General features: G+C 44.2%; 1 protein-coding gene and 1 pseudogene across 8 annotated transcripts in view; both read right to left on the bottom strand.

Annotated features, from left to right (window-relative positions):
• The window catches only part of ITSN2 (intersectin 2), a 172,642-nt gene that overhangs the window by 1,622 nt on the left and 148,600 nt on the right, over positions 1 to 22,420 (bottom strand). For all 7 annotated transcript variants that reach the window (XM_081254768.1, XM_081254770.1, XM_081254767.1 and 4 more), the window contains 9 exons: positions 21,223 to 21,329; positions 19,768 to 19,951; positions 7,322 to 7,420; positions 5,528 to 5,695; positions 4,909 to 5,124; positions 4,204 to 4,325; positions 3,393 to 3,475; positions 703 to 786; positions 80 to 253 (listed from right to left, as the gene is read on the bottom strand). In XM_081254768.1, coding sequence (XP_081110894.1) covers positions 80 to 253; positions 703 to 786; positions 3,393 to 3,475; positions 4,204 to 4,325; positions 4,909 to 5,124; positions 5,528 to 5,695; positions 7,322 to 7,420; positions 19,768 to 19,951; positions 21,223 to 21,329 — 1,237 coding nt within the window. The remainder of the gene's footprint in view (positions 1 to 79; positions 254 to 702; positions 787 to 3,392; positions 3,476 to 4,203; positions 4,326 to 4,908; positions 5,125 to 5,527; positions 5,696 to 7,321; positions 7,421 to 19,767; positions 19,952 to 21,222; positions 21,330 to 22,420) is intronic.
• LOC308628278 (importin subunit alpha-1-like) lies at positions 12,637 to 15,311 on the bottom strand (annotated as a pseudogene). The gene has a single exon. The product of its transcript is annotated as an importin subunit alpha-1-like (transcript).

Genomic DNA, 22,420 nt, shown 5'->3' with positions numbered 1-22,420 from the left:
CTGCTTCCAGACCCCAGATCCTAGCGTATGGGGGAAACTTCATATCCCCGCCCCCACCTCCCCCCGAGTTATACTTTACCATCTGGTGAAAACTGGTCTCTGTCGAACATGGTAAGACACAGCACATCCTGATAAAGATCCTTAATAAAGAACTGGCAGTTAAAATTCCACTTGGGATTTAGTGTGTCCTGAAGGGTTCTGGTGGTGTAGCTCTGGGAGCCCATGCTGATTTCACAGTATGGATTGCTCTTTCCTGAACAAAAACAAACCAATATACATGTGGCATGTGACAACAGGGCCGCCTTTGAGCAGAAGCAGGATCTACACAGATGTTTCTCTATAGACCATGGCCGCAGGGGTCATTGCCTGAGGGTCTGCATCTGCCTTGTGGTCTCTGTTCCCAGTGCTGATGGCATCATAAACCTGGGGAGGGACTGACTGTGTGGGCTCGAACGCCAGGGCTGCTCCCCAGGAGCATGTGTCAGTGCAGCTTGCTTCCTGCTTTCTCCACTCAGAAGCACTGAGGAAGGAGGCATCGGTATTTATTGGGAAACTAGAGTGATAATAATTTTGGTCCAGTAACCATTTTAGTGGCACTGGAAATACTGACTTTTAAAAAGTGTCCCATTATTCAATGTTCAGAAGAGTCATCAGCAAAGAGCAGGGTAGTTACCACACCAGTTGAATGAAAGAAGCATTTACCATTTGGTTTACAGGCTTTTAGTTCTGTAGCTTCAATGACATGCACCATCAGACGCCCGATGCCTGAAGACTTTTGAGAGCGAGCTACAAAAGAGGAAGACGAGTGATGTGAATTTCTTCTCTGAGAATGCAGATAGTGCAGTGATGACGCTAAGCTGTAGATACTCACAGTCTTGTCTTTCTGACCAACCCCAGCACTCCACAGCCTCACGTGCCACTGAACTGGGCCTGGCAGCATCTGGCTGCTCTGTGACTTTGCCCAGGCTGTGTCGCCTGCTAGGGCACCTTGCCACCATCTCTGCCCATCAGCATCCTACACGTCCTTCAGCATGCAGGTCCAATCTCACCTCCCGGATCCCTTCCCTCCTCTGTGCATCCCACAGCCTGCTGGGTCTGAACTTCTGTGCCAGTCCATCCCCTCTGTCAGGAGGGGCCATGGCAGAGCACAGATTGTTTATTCATCCTTGTATTAACCCCTCAACTGCCTAGCAAGTAGTAATAGTAGTAACCTCATCATACATTATATTCATTCAGCACTTAAAAGCAGCTAACATTTATTGGATACTTACTTTGTGTTAGGCATGTGATCGACTTTTACGTAAGTTATAATACTTAAACTGCACATTTACAAGGTAGCTCTTTATAACTGCCATTGTCATATATGAGAAAACTGAGTCTTAGAAATGACTATAACGTGCTTATGTCACAGAGCTTCTAAATGGCAAGGTCAAAAACATCAGATACCAAAGTCTACTTTCTTTTTTTAGAATTTATTTTTAATTATTATTTTTTTTGGCTGTGCTGTGTGGCATGTGGGATCTTAGTTCCCCAACCAGGGATTGAACCCATGCCCCCTGCAGTGGAAGTGGACTGGACCACCGGGGAAGTCCTCAAAGTCTACTTTCTTAACCACTCACCATAATTCCAATTACATGTAAACACTTTAGCTTATAAACTTAAGACCTTATTCTATTTAAGGAGGCACTCAGAAACACTTATAATATGGAGAGAAATGAGTTAGTGAACTCAGATTATCTTGGTAACTATAAAGTTAGTTAAGCAGGGTTTGCCCTTAGGGGTTTAAAAACTAACAGAAAAGCTGCTTGGTGAGCTACTGACTTTTCAAAGCTCAGGGCAAGTAGAACCTTCTCTGTGAGAAGTGGCCCACCCCTCCTATGTGCCCACCCGCCCAGCAGGCACTGGCATTCAGTTCCCCTTGAAGGCAGGGCTGGGCCATATTCATTTTGTAGGCCCAGTTAAGCCTAGCACAGGGCCTGGCACAGAGTAAGTAAGAAATGTCTAAAGAATGCAACACGTGGAAAGTGCATAACAATATGTACAGATAATGGTGTAAAGAAAAACTTCGATTTATCTTCGACCAATTAAGAGATCATTATATGCTTTCTGAAAAGATTCAATCATTTTTCAATAGCATGCCTTTAAAGTACCATTAAAATAAGATTCAATTAGCAAAAGCCAATTTACGTATACCTTTCAGGAGTATATAACAAAATAAGGGAAACCTGAATAAAAAAACAAAGAGCTGCAACTCCAGCAGCCAGGAACCTAAGTGGGAGGACTGGTCAGGGAAGGGCCTCGTGCCATAGTCTGGTGGGAGACTGGAGGGTCTTAATAGGGCTGTGCCACCAGGAGAGGACAGGACTATGCAAATGGGGAAGAGAGCCATGGAGAGAACATGCGGGACTCAGCAACTGTCTAGAGATGCGGGGGGATGGGGGTGGTCAGAGCACCTTTCCAGTGTGCGCCCAAGGACAATACTACCGTCCGCTGAGATTCTCGGGAGGAGCTACTTCTGGAAGGAGGTTAGTTAATCCCACAGGAGGAGCGGTGCAGGCGTTTCTGGAGAGCAGGGGCTGCAGGGACAGCAGGCCAGCCGTGACCACTGAAGCTGGGGTGACATGAGGGGGAGAGGCTCAGAACCCCCGGGGAAGGTGGGAGGAAGCAGAGCTAGGAAGGAGATGACGAAAGAAGATCTGATGGTAGAAGGACCCTCAGGGGCGTCATGGGGTCCGGGGGAGGGAGGGGCCTCAATTTCCTGCTGTTGGGGAAAGCGAGCCGAGTTGTTGGGGGTGGTCACTGACGTCGTGTGAGCAAGCCATTCGCACAGAGTGGTGGGACAGCAAGCGGAGTGAAAGGCTCTTGAGTGGGGGGTCCCGGACCCAGTGCTGGGAGAGGGAGGCTGGCTGGACCTGGAGGACGGCTGGGGTAGAGGCTGGGTGGGGGAGGAGCAGAGAGTGGATGAGCTGAGGGGAAACGGGCCGTAGAAGTGAAGTTTGATGGAGCAAAATGGACCAAGCAGAGGCGGGGCTGGTTATGCAAAGGACAGACCCCTCTTTCTGGAAACAGGAGTGAAGAGTGTGTGTGGGGAGGAGGGACAGAGACCTTGCCACAGAGGGAAGGGAGGTCCCAGGGCTCACACTGGATGACCCCCGTCTATGTAGGGGGCAGTGGCGGGGGGTGCTCAGGGAGGCCCCCAGGAGGTTTGAAACGGCTGTGGGAGGCCGAGCGGGCTCTGCCGAGCTCGCTCGCAGCAAGTCTGGTCTTTCAGGCTGTCCCTGTTTATCCCCTCACTGCAGGAGCAGCAGCCTGTGCCCTGAAGCTGGGACCTCGCCCACTGCCCAGGGCCCCCTGGTGGCTGGTTCCAACCCTCCCAGGCACCCCTCGACTACCTTGATAAGCCTTCTCCCGTTTCTTCTTTTCGGTGTCGATGTACTGCTCAGATGCTGCCTTGATCTTCTGGACCCAGGCCGTCCTGGAGGAGAAGCAGAGAGCGCCATCGGGCAGATTTCTCACACGTCTCACAGGTCCACCAGGAGCCCCAGAGCTCTGTGCTCGCTAACCTTGGCTTTGAGAAGTTCCCAATCATAGACTTCACAGTAATTCAACTGAAGGACTTGTTTGCTAATTGAGGATCAAGCTGAGAATTTCTAGAAAGTTCTTGACGGCACCAAGCACTTGTCAGGTGCTAGGTGCACAGAGATGGAAGATGCAATGGCAGCTCAGCACGACAAGTAACAGGTTCTACTGCACAGAGAGCTGTGCACACAGCGGAGGAGGAGCTACACCCAGAGGACAGAGGACGTGTAGCTGGCCAGGCAGGGAGGGAGGAAGGCACCCATGCAGAGGGCAGTGGGAGAGGGCAGTCAATCCGGCTGGAGTGCAGGGATGGGACTGAGACCCAGAGGCACAGGACGGCCTCAGAGAGCAGGCGAAGGAGCACAGACTGTCCCGGAGGGATTGCAGTAGGAAGTGAGGGGTCGGCTCTCCCACTTCAGGAGAGCCCGAGGAGAGGCTGGAAGCAGGGAAGTGTGTTAGAGGCGTTTGCGGTAACCTGGCACGTCTAAACCAAGGCCTGCCAGTGGGACTGTGGTGGAGGGGGAATTGGTAGGGCGTGAGCACAGGGGAGGTGGGTTTATGGCAGAGGGAGAGGTCAGGCTTTTTCCTAGGCCCCAAGGCAGGTCACACGTGGTCAGGACTGACCTCTCGTTAATGTTGTCTGTTCGGAGGGTGTAGACCCGGTCAATGTGAGAAATGTGGAAGACAGGCTCATCGCTGGAAGGGTCTGTGGGCAGTTTCACCAAGGCTTCATTCAGGAAAATGGGCTGAAAGAATTAGGGCCAAAACACAGGCTGTGAAATGGGTCAGAACACTCCACCCTCCTACGTCCAGAGAATTGTCTGTTGTGAAGAGCCTTGTTGAGAAGTAGAGGGGTCTAGCTTCCAGAGTCCTTTACTTAGGAGAAAAGAAACTGCCTCTGTTTCGTGAAAGTAAATATCTAGGGTAGATCAGATGTTACTGAAGTGGGGACAGGAGCTCCGAGTGTCTGACAGCTCACGTGACAGGGTCTCTCCTCCAGGCACTGACACTTGACCCTTCGCGTCAGCCTTGGTTTTACGGAGAGACCCGATGCTGAATGTGGACGGAGGTGGGATCACACATCGTGTTTGCTGGGAAGGAAGCTGGAATCCATAGCTGGAATCCAGCTGGTGGCTGTCAGAGGGCAGTGAAGGCCCAGCCACACTAGGCTTCTTCCCTGGGAAGTGACAAAGGAAGCGTGAGCCGTCTGGAGGCAGGTGGAGAGAGTCCCATGAAGACAGGAAAGGCTCAGGCTGGGAAGGAGGTCCTTAAAGTAAAGGAAACACCTCGTTGTGCTCTTGATGCTACTGCCAGGAACGTGACACTTACCATTTTATACATTTTGAATTGAGCGTTGGACTTAGAGCTGAAAAGTTTCTCGGAGCCCGAGGAAACAGCAAACTGCTTGACCATGTAGGTGAGAAGCAGGAAGTCATTGAAGAGGAACCCATGCAGCTCCTTGTTGCTCTTGGTCTTGTACAGCTTTCCGCTGTGCAGGAGCTTGCGGGGCCCCAGGCAGTTGGTGAGGGAGTTGAAAACAAGTTGCTTAAAGAGAAAGAAACTGTCACTTTGTAAATCCCAGCACCCCGGGCGAGGCCAGTGCCCTGGACCTGAGGGAGGTGCGGTAGACCTTCTAGGTGGGAATGTGGCTGTAATCATTCACTTTTACACAGAAGATCCTTACATTTATTTCTCTTCAAAGTTCAAACTGGCACAGTGAAAATAATTATTTACAAAACCACAGAATACTGATTCTACCGGCTGAATTCAAAGAACTCAAAACATCTCTCTTTATGAGAAAGGAAGATGACAACCCAAGAATGGGCAGGATGGTGAGTGTGCATGGGCTGAGCTGAGGCACAGACTGTCTACACTAGGGGAAGGCACGAACCTGGTTCCCCACCCAGAGCCTGCCTGGCGGCACCCAGCTCAGACCCACAGGCCTCACCTCCGCGAGACCTTCACACTGCACGTGAGTCTGGATCCACTCCAGTCGGTCTGAATTTTCCTTCTCCCGAACTCCTTCATTAACTTGCGAGCAGAGCTCCTCTGCCCGCTCGAGGGCCAGCTTCAGAGAGGAGTGGTCTACGTGATTTTCTGGGGTGTTCTCCAGAATCTGGAAGAGAGGGGGCTGCGTCATGTGGGATGTCGTACGTCTTCCACCTGCCCTGCCAGCCGGGTGCTGGGCGCTGGAAATACAATAGTGGGCGAGACAGTCGTTTACCCTTGAGAGGCTCAGGGCCCCCGAGTTCTCAGGGAGACAGGTGACTCAGTGACAAGAGGGTGGGCCAAGCGCTACATGGACCAAGTGCCCTGTGGGTCTCTGGTGGCTCTGGGGATAGGCTGTATGTGTAAGGGTGCCTCCTTACTTCCCCCAGTAACTTAAGCCATGTGCCTTTAGGGTGAACCCCCCAGTATAAACTGGCTGCACCTTTGATAAGTATGTTAACTTGCTGAATAGCAACATTTCATTATATTTTTGGGGTCATTGATCCTTCTGAGAAGTCTGCTGAAAGCAATGAATCCCCTGCCACGGAAAAAACACAATAAAACCATGTTGTCAGCATGTAGGAAAATGCATTCATTTCACTGGGAAGTGACTTCACACTAATGTTCCAAAGGTAAAGGGATAGAGAATGCAAATTTGTGTGGTCCCTCTGGAAATGAGCGGGCCCATCAGTGGATGACTCCTGTGCTTCATTTACAGTTCCAAAATGTGAAAAAGCTCTGAAAGCCTAAAGCTTTTTTCATTACTCATTTAGTGGCAAAACTTGACCTAAACTGAAGAGATGAACTTTTTAAGTCTACTTATCATGATTATTCATGAATTTCTCTGGAGGACTGTTAATGTGTTGCTTATTAGTGCTGCCCAGGCTTTGTTGGGGTGTCATGTAATATACAGCATTTGAATTACATGCTGAATTCTGAAACACATCTGGCCCCAAATATTTCAGGTAAGGGACTGTGGATTAATGTATATTAATGGGTCCATTTGGTATCAGAACTGTGACATTAGCTCTGTAACATAAGGTCTATATTGAGTTAACATGGCTTACAGGCCAGAGATTAAGGCGTAATCAATAAAAGCAACAGTCTTATATTATTTCTACTGTTTTTGTCAGATGATTAAAATTACCTCAATGATTACCTGTGGAATAATCCTTTGAAAGTCTGCCTTCTCCTTAGAAGGCATATCAGCTCGAGAGGCCAACATTGTTTGTGTCAAAAAGATGAATGGAATTTTAGAGGGACTGTGTAGTCAGCCAGCTGAGGTAGGATACAGCCAGGGGATGATGATGAGCTATCTAGGACACTGACTTGGAGACTGCTGGGACGTCTAGGTTACATATTCAGTTGGTAGATGAATTCAGATCTCAGCAGGAAGACTGGACTCCAAGGTCATACTAACTGTGGACTCTTTCCACAGCTGGAGACCTAGAGGGCATTGCCCTGCCTAGACAACATACACTCATGACCCCGAGAGGCCAGGGAGCTTCCTGGGAAGGGGGAGGACAGGTAACCCAAATGACCATGGATACCTCTTTTATTTGCCCACTTCAAGGATTTATCCCTTCAGACTGCATGTGTGTCCATGGGCGCGTGCACGCACACACACACGGTGCCTGGTCCAGCAGACAGTGGAGTCGGACCATGTGGTGGGTGAGTGGCTGGTGTATTTGGAGGCTCCCTATCAGCCTCTGTGAACCTCAAAGGGTCCTGCTTCTCCCAGCCGGGCACTCACACTTCTGATGAGGAGGGGGTAGCGGGTGATCCTCTGCATGGGCTTCAGCAGGAAGCTGGAAAGGGGCATTCCTTTACATCGAGGGTCAGATGCCAGCTTCTGCAAAATAATTGAGGCTTGTGAGGAAATCATAGCCCAAGGAGAACAAGGAAACATTGGCTATTCTCCTGACTTTGACCACCTTTTAGATTTCTAACTTCTTTTAAAAACTCAGGATCCGGGCTTCCCTGGTGGCGCAGTGGTTGAGAGTCCGCCTGCCGATGCAGGGGACACGGGTTCGTGCCCCGGTCTGGGAAGATCCCACATGCCGCGGAGCGGTTGGGCCTGTGAGCCATGGCCGTTGGGCCTGCGCGTCCGGAGCCTGTGCTCCGCAACGGGAGAGGCCACAACAGTGAGAGGCCCGCATACAGCAAAAAAAAAAAAAAAAAAACAACTCAGGATCCAAACTGATACGTCTCAGGTTAACAGCAGGAATATCCCACCTCATGTGCCAAAGCCAGCGGATGCTTTCCGTTCTTTCTACGTGCGTTTGACAGCCTGTGCCATCCCTCCCTCCCAGTGCTTCCGGAACCAGACTGTCTTCCCAGCCCACTGACCCTCTCAGTCTTCCTCACCCCTTTCCTCTCCTCTGCCCAAGATCCCACACGACTGAGCCCCACAGTGTGACCTGACCAGCTGTGGAGCTCTACACTTGCCAAATTACTTTCGGTCTCACCTGGATGTCCCAAAGGCACCTCAATACCTCAGCATACCCCCAAGTGGAGTCCTCATCTTCCCTCATAAAAGCATCCTCTTCCACCCCTACTCCTATCAGAGTTGGTAGCACCATTCTTCACCCACTCACCTTCCCCCGCACATACCTAGGAGTTACCACTGATGCCAGTCTGTCTTCTAAGTAGCTCTTGATCTCCCCCATCTCTGCCTGCTCATCACTGTGCTTCATTCATAACAATACATTTACTGAGCACCTGCTATGAGCCGGGCTCACAATGTCCCTTCTGCTCTTCCTTCACTTGGCTAATTCATATTCATCTCTGAAGACTCAGATTAGCCTCCTCCAGTGCACGCTCTCCCCTTCTTCATGCCTCCCCTCCTTTTCAGTGATCCTTCTCAAGCCCCCAAGGCTTCCTTTATCATCGTGCCACATCTGGACTGGGTAACACAGGTAGAGGCATCACATATGAGGTGTCTCTATACCTCCCACCCAGACCGTTAACTCCAGGATGCCAAGGACCACATTTATTTGCTTCTACTCCTAGGACTAGTACAGGACCTAACAGAGTAGCTAGTACTCTAGTATGATCATTTTAATGACTGAAAAATAATACATTTACTATAATTTACCTAATCATTTCCCACTATGGGATATTAAAATTACCCCCCTCCTTTTTTTTTGGATATATGTTTCTAAGACAAGCATCTTCATGGTATTTATTTCTATATTTTCTGAGTCTTTTTAAAAAGTAACATTTTAGAACACAGCTTGTTAGATCTGCTTTTTAATGTAATCAACACCACGCCTTTCATTATGAGACTAAACACTTTTTATTTATTTTTGCTATTGTTACAATTGTGGTGACACTGACGTCCTATTTACATCCTATTGTTTTAATTCCTATTTTTATCACTATTTGAAAAAATTTTAAACCTTTTACTATGCTTTAGAAGGTAAACGTCCTATATTTAATTCTATTATTTTAAAATGTTCACATATACTCATAATTCCACATTTATGTAATTATTCTGATTAACGTTTGTTTCTGTGATCTTGGTTTCTTTCCATGTTTCTTCTGGTTCCTTTCTAGGCAACACCTTGCCTCCCACCAACTGAAGGGTTCTGCCCTCAGTGCCTTATACTGAACCATTTTTACATCCCTGAGATCATCATAAGATGAATAAATAAAATTAGCATTTATTGAATGCTTACCATGTGCTGGTCTCTGTGCTAAAGTTCTTTAAAAGTAGTATCTGATTATCTCCAGGTGAGAGATGAGGGGACTTAAGGCACCAAATGTTAAGAAACTTGCCCTGGTCACACAGTGGACCATGATGGGGCTGGAATTTCAGCCCGAGCAGTCCAATTCTGAAGGCTGTCTTGTTCTGAGCGTGAAACTGTGTTGCCTCTTGGCATTGATCCTATTTGGTTATGACAGACTCTTCTTTTCATGTAATGCTTAATTTTATTCACTGTTATTTTAATTAAGATTTTAACAACTATATTTATAAAAGATATTGGGTTATAACTTTTTTTTTCATTTTTGTAATTAAACACAAATACAAAAATGGGCCTTGGCGTTAGAGTCACTTTTGTCTTATATAATGAATTAGGTAGGCTTTCTATTTTTTTCTGGGATCTGTAACAGTTTATATAAAATGGAATAATCTATTCCTTTATTGTTGTAAATAATTCACCATTAAATCCATCAAGTGAAACTAGCTCCTCTTTTAGGGTAGGTTACTCAGTTTTTTCCCTTGTTTAATATTATCTTCAGATTTTCTATTCTTTTTTATTAACAGCTTTATTGGAGTATAGTTAACTCTACAATGTTGTGTTAGTTTCTGCTGTATAACAAAGTGAATCAGGTATACATGTACATATATCCCCATATCCCCTCCCTCTTGCGTCTCCCTCCCTCCTGCCCTCCCTATCCCACCCCTCTAGGAGGTCACAAAGCACCGAGCTGATCTCCCTGTGCTATGCAGCTGCGTCCCACTAGCTATCTATTTTACATTTGGTAGTGTATATATGTCCATGCCACTCTCTCGCTTTGTCCCAGCTTCCCCTTCCCCTTCCCACATCCTCAAGTCCATTCTCTACGTCTGTGTCTTTATTTCTGTCCTGCCGTGGGTTCATCAGAAACATTTCTGTTTTTTTTAGATTCCATATTATGTGTTAGAATATGGTATTTGTTTTTCTGACTCACTTCACTCTGTATGACAGGCTCTAGGTCCATCCATCTCACCACAAATAGCTCAATTTCATTTTTTATGGCTGAGTAATATTCCATTGTATATATGTACCACATCTTCTTTATCCATTCATCTGCTGATGGACACTTAGGTTGCTTCAATGTCCTGGCTCTTGTAAGCAGTGCTGCACAACAGACACTGTGGTACATGTCTCTTTCTGAATTATGGTTTTCTCATGGTATATGCCCAGTAGTGGGATTGCTGGGTCATATGGTAATTCTATTTGTAGTTTTTTAAGGAACCTCCATACTGTTTGCCACAGTGGCTGTATCAATTTACATTCCCACCAACAGTGCAGGAGGGTTCCATTTTCTCCACACCCTTTCCAGCATTTATTGTTTGTAGATTTTTTGATGATGGCCATTCTGACTGGTGTGAGATGATATCTCATTGTAGTTTTGATTTACATTTCTCTAATGATTAGTGAGGTTGAGCATCCTTTCATGTGTTTGTTGGCAATCTGTATATCTTCTTTGGAGAAATGTCTCTTTAGGTCTTCTGCCTGTTTTTGGATTGGGTTGTTTGTTTTTTTGATATTGAGCTGCATGAGCTGCTTGTATATTTTGGAGATTAATCCTTTGTCAGTTGCTTCATTTGCAAATATTTTCTCCCATTCTGAGGGTTGTCTTTTCGTCTTGTTTATGGTTTCCTTTGCTGTGCAAAAGCTTTTAAATTTCATTAGGCCCCATTTGTTTATTTTTGGTTTTATTTCCATTTCTCTAGAAGGTGGGTCAAAAAGGATCTTGCTGTGATTTATGTCACAGAGTGCTCAGCCTTTGTTTTCCTCTAAGAGTTTTATAGTGTCTAGCCTTACATTTAGGTCTTTAATCCATTTTGAGTTTATTTTTGTGTTTGGTGTTAGGAAGTGTTCTAATTTCTTTCTTTTACATGGAGCTGTCCAGTTTTCCCAGCACCACTTATTGAAGAGGCTGTCTTTTCTCCATTGTATATTCTTGCCTCCGTTATCAAAGATAAGGTGACCATATGTGTGTGGGTTTATATCTGGGCTTTCTATCCTGTTCCATTGATCTATATTTCTGTTTTTGTGCCAGTGCCATACTGTCTTGATTACTGTAGCTTTGTAGTATAGTCCAAAGTCAGAGAGCCTGATTCCTCCAGCTCCATTTTTTGTTCTCAAGATTGCTTTGGCTATTCGGGGTCTTCTGTGTTTCCATACAAATTGTGAAATTTTTTGTTCTAGTTCTGTGAAAAATGCCATTGGTAGTTTGATAGGGATTGCATTGAATCTGTAGATTGCTTTGGGCAGTAGTCATTTTCACAATGTTGATTCTTCCAATCCAAGAAAATGGTATATCTCTTCAACTGTGTGTATCGTCTTTAATTTCTTTCATCAGTGTCTTATAGTTTTCTGCATACTGGTCTTTGTCTCCTTAGGTAGGTTTACTCCTAGGTATTTTATTCTTTTTGTTGCAATGGTAAATGGGAGTGTTTCCTTAATTTCTCTTTCAGATTTTTCATCATTAGTATATAGGAAAGCCAGAGATTTCTGTGCATTAATTTTGTATCCTGCAACTTTACCAAATTCATTGATTAGCTCTAGTAGTTCTCTGGTAGCATCTTTAGGATTCTCTATGTATAGTATCATGTCATCTGCAAACAGTGACAGTTTTACTTCTTCTTTTCTGATTTGGATTCCTTTTATTTCTTTTTTGTCTCGATTGCTGTGGCTAAAAGTTCCAAAACTATGTTGAATAATAGTGGGCAGCATTGTCTTGTTCCTGATCTTAGAGGAAATGGTTTCCGTTTTTCATCATTGAGAACGATGTTGGCTGTGGGTTTGTCATATATGGCTTTTATTATGCGGAGGTAGGTTCCCTCTATGCCTACTTTCTGGAGAATTTTTATCATAAATTGGTGTTGAATTTTGTTGAAAGCTTTTCTGCATCTATTGAGATTACCATATGGTTTTTATCCTTCAATTTGTGAATATGATGTATCACAATGATTGATTTGCATATATTGAAGAATCCTTGCATTCCTGGGATAAACCCCACTTGATCATGGTGTATGATCCTTTTAATGTGCTGTTGGAGTCTGTCTGCTAGTATTTTGTTGAGGATTTTTTCATCTACGTTCATCAGTGATATTGGCCTGTAGTTTTTTTTGTGTGTGTGTGACATCTTTGTCTGGTTTTCGTATCAGGGTGATGGTGGCCTCATAGAATGAGTTTGGGAGTGTTCCTCCCTCTGCTATATTTTGGAAGAGTTTGAGAAGGATATGTGTTAGCTCTTCTCTAAATGTCTGATAGAATTCACCTGTGAAGCCATCTGGTCCTGGGCTTTTGTTTGTTGGAAGATTTTTTTTTTTTTTTTTTTTTGCAGTACGCAGGCCTCTCACTGTCGTGGCCTCTCCCGTTGCAGAGCACAGGCTCCAGACGCACAGGCTCAGCAGCCATGGCTCACGGGGCCAGCCGCTCCACGGCACGTGGGATCTTCCCGGACCGGGGCACGAACCTGTGTCCCCTGCATCGGCAGGTGGACTCTCAACCACTGCGCCACCAGGGAAGCCCTGTTGGAAGATTTTTAATCACAGTGTCAATTTCAGTACTTGTGATTGGTCTGTTTATAGTTTCTGTTTCTTGCTGGTTCAGTCTCGGAAGGTTGTGCTTTTCTAAGAATTTGTCCATTTCTTCCAGGTTTTCCATTTTATTGGCATATAGTTGTTATAGTAATCTCTCATGATCCTTTGTATTTCTTCAGTGTCAGTTGTTACTTCTTTTCATTTCTAATTCTGTTAATTTGAGTCTTCTCCCTTTTTCTCTTGATGAGTCTGGCTAATGGTTTATCAATTTAGTTTATCTTCCCAAAGAACCAGCTTTTAGTTTTATTGATCTTTGCTACTGTTTCCTTCATTTCTTTTTCATTGATTCCTGATCTGAGCTTTATGATTTCTTTCCTTCTGCTAACTTTGGGGTTTTTTTTGTTGTTGTTGTTCTTCTTTCTCTAATTGCTTTAGGTGTAAGATTAGGTTGTTTATTTGAGATTTTTCTTTTTTCTTGAGGTAGGACTGTATTGCTATAAACTTCCCTCTAAGAACTGCTTTTGCTGCATCCCATAGGTTTTGGGTCATTGAGTTTTCACTGTCATTTGTTTCTAGGTAATTTTTTTTTGAAGTAAAGAAAAGGGTGGAAGTAATCTTTATTTACAGGACACTGCAAGATATGAAATCCCACACAGAAATAAGAAACCCATTGAGAGAAGCTTCATACAGTATGTACAGTTTGGAAATGTTCAAGCATAGTTTCTTTGTAAAAAGTGCTACAACAACAAACCACATGTAAAAAGAGTTCTTAGTAGAGAAACAGTAAGACAAACTTCTACTAAACATAGTACACAACAAACAATTTTATGCCTCAGAGGTACAATCTAAAAGCTGAAGGTCCCAGCAGTGCCATCCTGAACTTAGAATGTATACCCTTCAGAGGTAGTTTCCGGCACAACATTTTGATCTTCCTCTTCTTCCACAGAGAAATACTTCTCAATCAAGTTTAATGAAGCTTTGTACACAGACTCATTTTCGTGGTTTTGTAGAGCTTCAATTTCATCCAAACCTCCACATTCTTCAATCATTATACTAAGTTTCTCAGTTTCACCTAGTTTCTCAGCAGCCTGAAAGATATTTGAAATGGCATCCAGGATAACCAGAATAATTTTGGTGCCTTTTGCAGTTAGGAGGTTCATCAATGGTTCTATTATACCACAATGAACAAGGTATACGATCTGTTCAACTGTTCTGCCACTTGTATAGTTGGTCACAGCCCATACAGCTTCCTTTTGTGTCTTAAAGTCTGCCTTAGAGAGAATGCCAACAAGGAATGGGACTAATCCATGATATACGATTTGCTATATCTTATCCTGGTGGCCAGCCGTGATGTTTGACATTGTCCACATAGCTTCCTTCTGAATATTAGTTTTGGAGTTCGTTAGCAGGCTGGGAAAGATGGCAAGTGCTCCTGCATCCATTACAACCTGAGTCTTCATCTGTCCCAGTGACAATATTCCCTATGGCTCTTAGCGTGGGAATCACAATTGGCAACTCAGTAGCTCCTAAAAGCTTCACAAGTTGGGGTAAAACCCCAGTTTTCACAACCATTTCAATCCATTCATTTGGACCATTGGTAAGGTAGGAAATAGCCCAGCAGGTATCAGCTAAAACTTCTGGATCATCGTGACGCAGGAGATGAACTAAAGTAGGAAGAATTTGCTCAACAGCATCTAAGGGGGTGTGCAGGATTCTTGTTGTGACAAAGATTTGGAAGGGTCCAGGTAAGATTATGTAAGTAACCACATGCTAAAGATGACGTATCAGGAACCACCAAAAGTGCCAACAGCGGGTCAACTGCACCATACTTGATAACCCAGTCTCGGAAAACTGAGCCATCACCTGCAATGTTTCCTAGAGCCCATACAGCTTGTTCACTGATGTGAGCATGGGGAAATGCCAACAGAGAAATGAATGCTGGGATAGCACCTCCATCTACCACAGCCTTGGTCTGTTCTGATGTCCCGGAAACAATGTTAGTGAGGGCCCAAGGAGATTCAAACTGAATGGGACTACAATCAGTTCTGCCCAAGAAGGAGGACACAATTTTGGAATCAAACCAGCCCAGATTATGCTGTCTATTGGGGGGCTGTTTTTCCCTAGAAAGCAGTTTCCTAGCAGCTTGAGTAGCTTGGAGCTGGCTTTCCAAATTGTTGCTATTTATGCCTTTGACAATGTCATCAACAGACCAATTTACAGTGCCCTGGTTGTTGTGGTTTACCTGCAGTGGAGAAGCAGCAGCATCTGGAAAAGAGCTGACATTTCTCCTTTTCAGCATCTGGTCATACTTCTTAGCTTTCCGGAACGCCACATTAATCTCTATTCAGTGCTGCCTCATTTCTGTACTGTCTTTCCCCTTGTTCTTGAATCTGTTAAGATGGGCAGCTGGTGAATTAGAATTCTCATTGGTGGACATGGTTATGAGACAAAGGGAGAAAGCTACACAGCTGGCTCAAGCTTCCACAGGAAGTGGTGCGGGGTGCACAGGCTGCGGATCAGCTGCCCTCAAAATGTCCATCATGGTCAGCCTGAGGATGGTGTTTCTAGGTAGTTTTTGATTTCTTTGATTTCTTCAGTGATCTCTTGGTTATTTAGTAGTGTATTGTTTAGCCTCCATGTATTTGTATTTTTTACAGTTTTTTTTCCTGTAATTTATATCTAGTCTCATAGCGTTGTGGTTGGAAAAGATACTTGATACGATTTCAATTTTCTTAAATTTACCAAGGCTTGATTTGTGATGCAAGAAATGATCTATCCTGGAGAATGTTCAATGAGCACTTGAGAATAAAGTGTATTCTGTTGTTTTTGGAGGGAATGTCCTATAAATATCAATTAAGTCCATCTTGTCTAATGTGTCATTTAAAGTTTGTGTTTCCTTATTTATTTTCATTTTGGATGATCTGTCCATTGGTGAAAGTGGGGTGTTAAAGTCCCCTACTATTATTGTGTTACTGTCGATTTCCCCTTTTATGGCTGTTAGCATTTGCCTTATGTATTGAGGTGCTCCTATGTTGGGTGCATAAATATGTACAATTGTTATATCTTCTTCTTGGATTGATCCCTTGATCATTATGTAGTGTCCTTCTTTGTCTCTTGTAATAGTTTTTATTTTAAAGTCTATTTTATCTGATATGAGAACTGCTACTCCAGCTTGCTTTTGATTTCCATTTGCATGGAATATCTTTTTCCATCCCAACACTTTCAGTCTGTATGTGTCCCTAGGTCTGAAGTGGGTCTCTTGTAGACAGCATATATATGGGTCTTGTTTTTGTATCCATTCAGCCAGTCTATGTCTTTTGGTTGGAGCATTTAATCCATTTACATTTAACGTCATTATCGATATGTATGCTCCTATTACCATTTTCTTAACTGTTTTGGGTTTGTTTTTGTAGGTCTTTTCCTTCTCTTGTGTTTCCTCCCTAGAGAAGTTCCTTTAGCATCTGCTGTAAATCTGGTTTGGTGGTGCTGAATTCTCTTAACTTTTGCTTGTCTGTAAAGGTTTTAATTTCTCCGTCGAATCTGACTGAGATCCTTACTGGATAGAGTAATCTTGGTTGTAGGTTTTTCCCTTTCATCACTTTAAATATGTCCTGCTGCTCCCTTCTGGCTTGCAGAGTTTCTGCTGAAAGATCAGCTGTTAACCTTATGGGGATTCCCTTGTATGTTATTTGTTGCTTTTCCCTTGCTGCTTTTAATATTTTTTCTTTGTATTTAAGTTTTGATAGTTTGATTAATATGTGTCTTGGCATGTTTCTCCTTGGATTTATCCCGTATGGGATTCTCTGCACTTCCTGGACTTGACTATTTCCTTTCCCTTGTTAGGGAAGTTTTCAACTATAATCTCTTCAAATATTTTTCAGACCCTTTCTTTTTCTTCTTCTGGGACCCCTATAATTTGAATGTTGGTGCATTTAATGTTGTCCCAGAGGTCTCTGAGACTGTCCTCAATTCTTTTCATTCTTTTTTTTTAATTCTGCTCTGTGGTAGTTATTTCCACTATTTTATCTTCCAGGTCCCTTATCCGTTCTTCCGCCTCACTTATTCAGCTACTGATTCCTTCTAGAGAATTTTTTTCAGTATGCGGGCCTCTCACTGTCGTGGCCTCTCCTGTTGCAGAGCACAGGCTCCAGACGTGCAGGCCCAGCGGCCATGGCTCACGGGCCCATCCTCCCGGACCGGGGCACGAACCCGTGTTCCCTGCATTGGCAGGCGGACGCCCAACCACTGCGCCACCAGGGAAGCCCCCTTCTAGAGAATTTTTAATTTCACTTATTGTGTTGTTCATCATTGTCTGTTTGCTCTTTAGTTCTTCTAGGTCCTTGTTAAACGTTTCTTGTATTTTCTCCACTCTATTTCCAAGATTTTGGATCATCTTTACTATCATTACTCTGAATTCTTTTTCAGGTAGACTGCCTATGTCCTCCTCTTCATTTGTTTGGCCTGGTGAGTTTTTACTTTGCTCCTTCATCTGCTGCATATTTCTCTGGCTTCTCATTTTGTGTAACTTATGACCCCTTTGGGGTCTCCTTTTCACAGGCTGCAGGTTTGTTGTTCCTGTTGTTTTTGGTGTCTGCCCCCAGTGGGTGAGGTTGGGTCAGTGGCTTGTGTAGGCTTCCTGATGGAGGGGACTGGTGCCTGTGTTCTGGTGGGTGGGGCTGAATCTTGTCTTTCTGGTGGATGGGGCTACATGTGGCAGTGCGTTCTGCAGCGTCTGTGAACTTAGAATGATTTTAGTCAGCCTCTCTGCTAATGGGTGGGGCTGTGTTCCTCTCTTGCTAGTTGTTTGGCATGGAGCATCCAGCACTGGAGCTTGCTGGCTGTTAAGTGGAGCTGGGTCTTAGCGTTGAGACGAAGATCTCTGGGAGAGCTCTCGCCAATTGATATTACATGGGGCTGAGAGGTCTTTGGTGGTACAATGTCCTGAACGCGGCTCTCCAACCTTGGAGGCTCAGGCCTGACACCAGGCCAGAGCACCAAGACCCTGTCAGCCACAAAGGAGGTTAATTAATTGAGTGTGTACTACATCTTCTACCCAAACTGCTGTTTCATGAAGAGGCCTCCTAGAATCACCTAGCGAAAACCACCTATGTTTTCTTAAAGGAGTTTTATGGTTTCAGGTCTATGTTCAAGTCTTTAATCTGTAAGCAAAAACAGCATACTGTGCAATTCTGCTGCAAAGCTTATAGACTTCCCTGTACTTCTTCCACTACTTGAAGTGGCAGTAGACATTGGGCTGGCTGCAGTATTATTCATCTGTGGCTTAAATGGACAGGTCACTTGCTGGCTTTATTCCAGATAGCTCATCTCTGCTCTAAGAATATTTGTAGACCTGGCTGCACGTCCCACACGGAGAATGTGTGGGTAGAGATGGTGCGGTTTCTGCGGCGGTGGCCCGGGACATGCTTGGAAAGGGGCGGGTGGGGGGCTGAGAGTGTCTAAAGGGAAAGGGTGGCTGGGAGCGGACGGTGGGGGCAAGATGGCACAAGCCTGACTCTCTCTAGATGTTCTACTCTTACTGAATCAGTTTTCAAACTTTAATAGAAAACTACAAGTTTTGTTAATGTTTTCATATTTATTAGCATATATTTTGAATTATATACACTTTTAAGAAATAACTTTGTATCTATTCTTATTTTTACTTGTGTTTTTTTTTTCTCTTTTTCTATTAGATTTAGCGGAGTTATATTTTATCAGTTCTTTTCGCTGTACCTGTTTACAAACATATTGATATCATTTGTGCTTTTATCTTTATTACTTCCTCTATTTTCCTCTTAGAATTTTATCCTCTGCCTATATATCTTATATTTTATGCTTATTTTTCCATTCTTTTCTGATAATAAAAATATTAAATTATGCACTTTCCCATAAAGTACTACTGTGGCTGTATAATATATCCCAATATAAAGTACTTCACAACAACAAAAATGCAAAAAAAAGAAAACAGATTTTTCTTTCATTTCCCTCATCATTTTAACATGTTTAGTAATATTTCTATTACTGAACAACATCAATAAAAATGACTGATCGAAATGTGATATTCTATAGTGATATAACCAGACATATGAAGCTCATTGCTGTATCACTGTAAGGTTGTTGCTGACTCATTATATTATACACAGTGAATATACAAATAGTGTACTTTCTGAGTACAGTTCTAGCATTACTTCTCCTTACCAGCTGCTTGTTTTTAATTTATGACCATGGCATCATGGAACCAAATGTTTTCTGTCTTCTCATTGGTTTCTGGAAGGTTTTATGACAGCTGCGTACACTTCTTGTATATGTATAGGAGCACAGATGCGCTTTTTATTTATTATCCTAATTCCTGGTGTCACCATTTTTTTTCCTACTCTCATTTCCTTTTGTCCCATTTTATTCATACACTTTTTTTTTTGGCCACACCATGCAGCTTGTGGGATCTCTGTTTCCCGATCAGGGATTGAACCCAGGCCATGGCAGTGAAAGCACCAAATCCTAACCACTGGACCACCAGGGAACTCCCCATCCACTTATTTAAAATTTTTTTTTATCTTGTTGAATTTTATATGTTTAAGTGAGCTATTTTATATTCCTTCTGGAATAAGATGGGTATAAAATAAATACAATTTACAAAATTAAGAAAGTGACATTCTGGACTTCTTTGGAGTATGAAGTAGCTGATGTATGTAAGTAGGCTTAAAAAAACACTCTGCTATTTAAGATGGGCAAAATCATGGTCCCAGTGCCAAGAAAAATTAATTCAACATGAAAGGCAATTCAAAGCAATCAGAAAATTCTTTGCCATATTTTGTTTCCTTTGGAAGGTGATGGAGATGGCCTTCTCCACTGCTGAGATTCCCCACCATGCCGCCATACACCCCTGCCTCCTGGCTCAGAACAAGGCTGACCTGCTTACATTCCCAGAATGGAGTTACCTTTAAAAATTCTTTGAAGTCTGCGTGTTCATCTGTCTTCTGCTGTAAAAGAGCTGCTCCATTCAGCTGACAGCTGCAGAACCGGATGTAAGCCTGCATGTGGGACAGCTCAGCTGCCAGGATGTCCCCAATCATCTGCACGGGCATCTTCTCACCCCCGGTCTTCTTCCGTACTCGCAAGGCCCTGCAACCAACACACACTCTCACTTCCCGTTTCTAACTGAATGTGCTTTGCAAATGAAGGATGAATACTTTGCGAGACTAATGGTAATAACAACCAGCGTGTTACCTAAAAACCTCTGGCACCGTGAGGGAAAAGTCAGGAGGAGGAGGCAGCGAGGGCCTAAAGCCCTGCCTGCCCAGCCAACCTGGGTGAGCTGCTAGAAAGAAGAAGAAGAAAATGAAGTTTGTGCACTTGGGTGTTCCTAGGTCTTTGGAATTGTTTTGGATTCAGCTTAGTATCTTAGCAAAGTTTCTTTTGAAAATTTTCTAACTTGTTTTCAGCTGAACCAAGAAGAAAAAAATGTCCACCCTCTGTAAGGGAAAAAAGGGAGCAGGAGCCCACAGAGGCCATGTGTGGAGGCGGCATCGTTCCCAGAGAGCTGCTGAGCCCCAAGGAGGGCGGAGAGGCAGCAAGCGCTGGGACTGCTCATGCCTCCCCACAGGAGACTGTCCTCACGGGCGTAAGGGACAGAAAATCACCACAGGCAACAGAATTTCACACTGGACTTAGGAGAGTGCCAGACCAGCCAGTTATGTCTAGGCCATGAGCTGCAGCTTCTCTCCTGACTCTATCTGATGCAGAGTCAAGTATATTTTGGAACCATATGTTGATATATTGTTTAATGATTTAATTTTTCCTTTGCTTAATCAAATATTTTCTTTGTTATATTTCTTTACTTCAATAATTATGCATTTCAGAGTTAGAGAGCATTTCATAAAATGATGATAAAATTAAAAGCCTGAGGGAGGGACTTCCCTGGTGGCGCAGTGGTTAAGAATCCACCTGCCAATGCAAGGGACATGGGTTTGAGCCCTGGTCCAGGAGGATCCCACATGCCATGGAGCAACTAAGCCCATGCACCACAACTACTGAGCCTGTGCTCTAGAGCCCGCGAGCCACAACTATTAAGCCCATGCACCGCACCTACTGAAGCCCGTGTGCCTAGAGCCCAGGCTCTGCAGCAGGAGAAGCCACCGCAATGAGAAGCCCGCACACCGCAATGAAGAGCAGCCCCCGCTCACCACAACTAGAGAAAAGCCCGCGTGCAGCAACCAAGACCCAAAGCAGCCAAAAATAAAATAAATAAATTTATATTAAAAAAAAAAGCCCGAGGGAACAGAAAACAGTGAAAGTTCTTTGCTAAGCAGCCCTGGCTGCAGAGAGTTAGGTGTGAGTCTCAGCCCTGGGGCTGGGGGCGTCTGTGGCAACGACAGGTGACGCTCACGACTTACTTCAGCAGCTTCGTGTTCGACATGATGAGCTCCTTCCAGTTAACAAAGATCAAGGCCGTTTCTCCTTCAGTGAGAAAACCTGGTTCTGCCATTCGTTTCTGAAAAACCTAAATTCAGAATACACGGGAAAGAAGTCAGCTTAAGTGCAGTACACAGCCTGTGTGGTCTAAATAAAACATTATCTTCATACACTAAAACTAGGAAGATCATGGCACTTTTAAATAAACATATTGTGACTGTTAAATTTTAAATTGCAAAATTTCCCTACTTTTTGCTATTTCGTCTTCTATCAGGGCTGATTCTAAGGACTGAATCCAGCAGTCTCATCAAGAAGAGGAGATTCTCATACCTACCTCCTCAGGGTGTTATACAGGTTAAATAAACCATGGGCACAAAGCATCCACACACTGGAAGAGCCTGCAGAACTGAGGGAGCACGACCGTTGTCAGGCTGAGCACCCCAGGGGTCTGGAAGCAGTTTGTGAGAAGTGCACCAGAAAAGTGATGCCTTATCCTATCCTCAAGACTGGCCACCAAGCACATGTGGATTTCAGGGGTTAAATGATAACACTTTGGGGCTTCCCTGGTGGCACAGTGGTTGAGAGTCCGCCTGCCGATGCAGGGGAAACAGGTTCGTGCCCCGGTCTGGGAGGATCCCACATGCCGCGGAGCGGCTGGGCCCATGAGCCATGGCCACTGGGCCTGTGCGTCCGGAGCCTGTGGTCCGCAACGGGAGAGGCCACAACAGTGAGAGGCCCACATACCGCAAAAAAATTAAAAAATGATAACACTTTGGTAAACCATAGCACTTAAGGTTTCACAAAGTTCTGATATGCACATACATGCATATGCTTGTGTGTGCGTACATGCACACCTGTGTGTGTGTTTCTCAATTAACTTCATAGATGATGTAGGTCATGCTGAGTCAGGTATTATTATTCCCAATTGACCCACGAAGAAATAAAAGCTGAGAGAGTAATTTGCTCAAGGTCACAAAGCTAGAATGTGGAGGAGCCAGAACTAAAACAACATTTTGATTCTACGTTCAAGTTTCCACTAAACAACTAGGGAATGACTTTAAAAGCCTCACGGAAATGGTGAAGTCATCTGAGACAACTCTCCTCACGTGAAATCTCTCCAAAATACACATGACGTTACTCTCCATTGAAACTGTTCTAAATTAATGTTTACTGCATTGA

This window comes from Mesoplodon bidens (assembly GCF_964165515.1).
Source record: "Mesoplodon bidens genome assembly, chromosome: 14".
NCBI lineage: Eukaryota > Metazoa > Chordata > Mammalia > Artiodactyla > Ziphiidae > Mesoplodon > Mesoplodon bidens.
The sequence above is the reverse complement of the archived record's forward strand: the minus strand, read 5'-3'. Positions and strand labels throughout refer to the sequence as shown.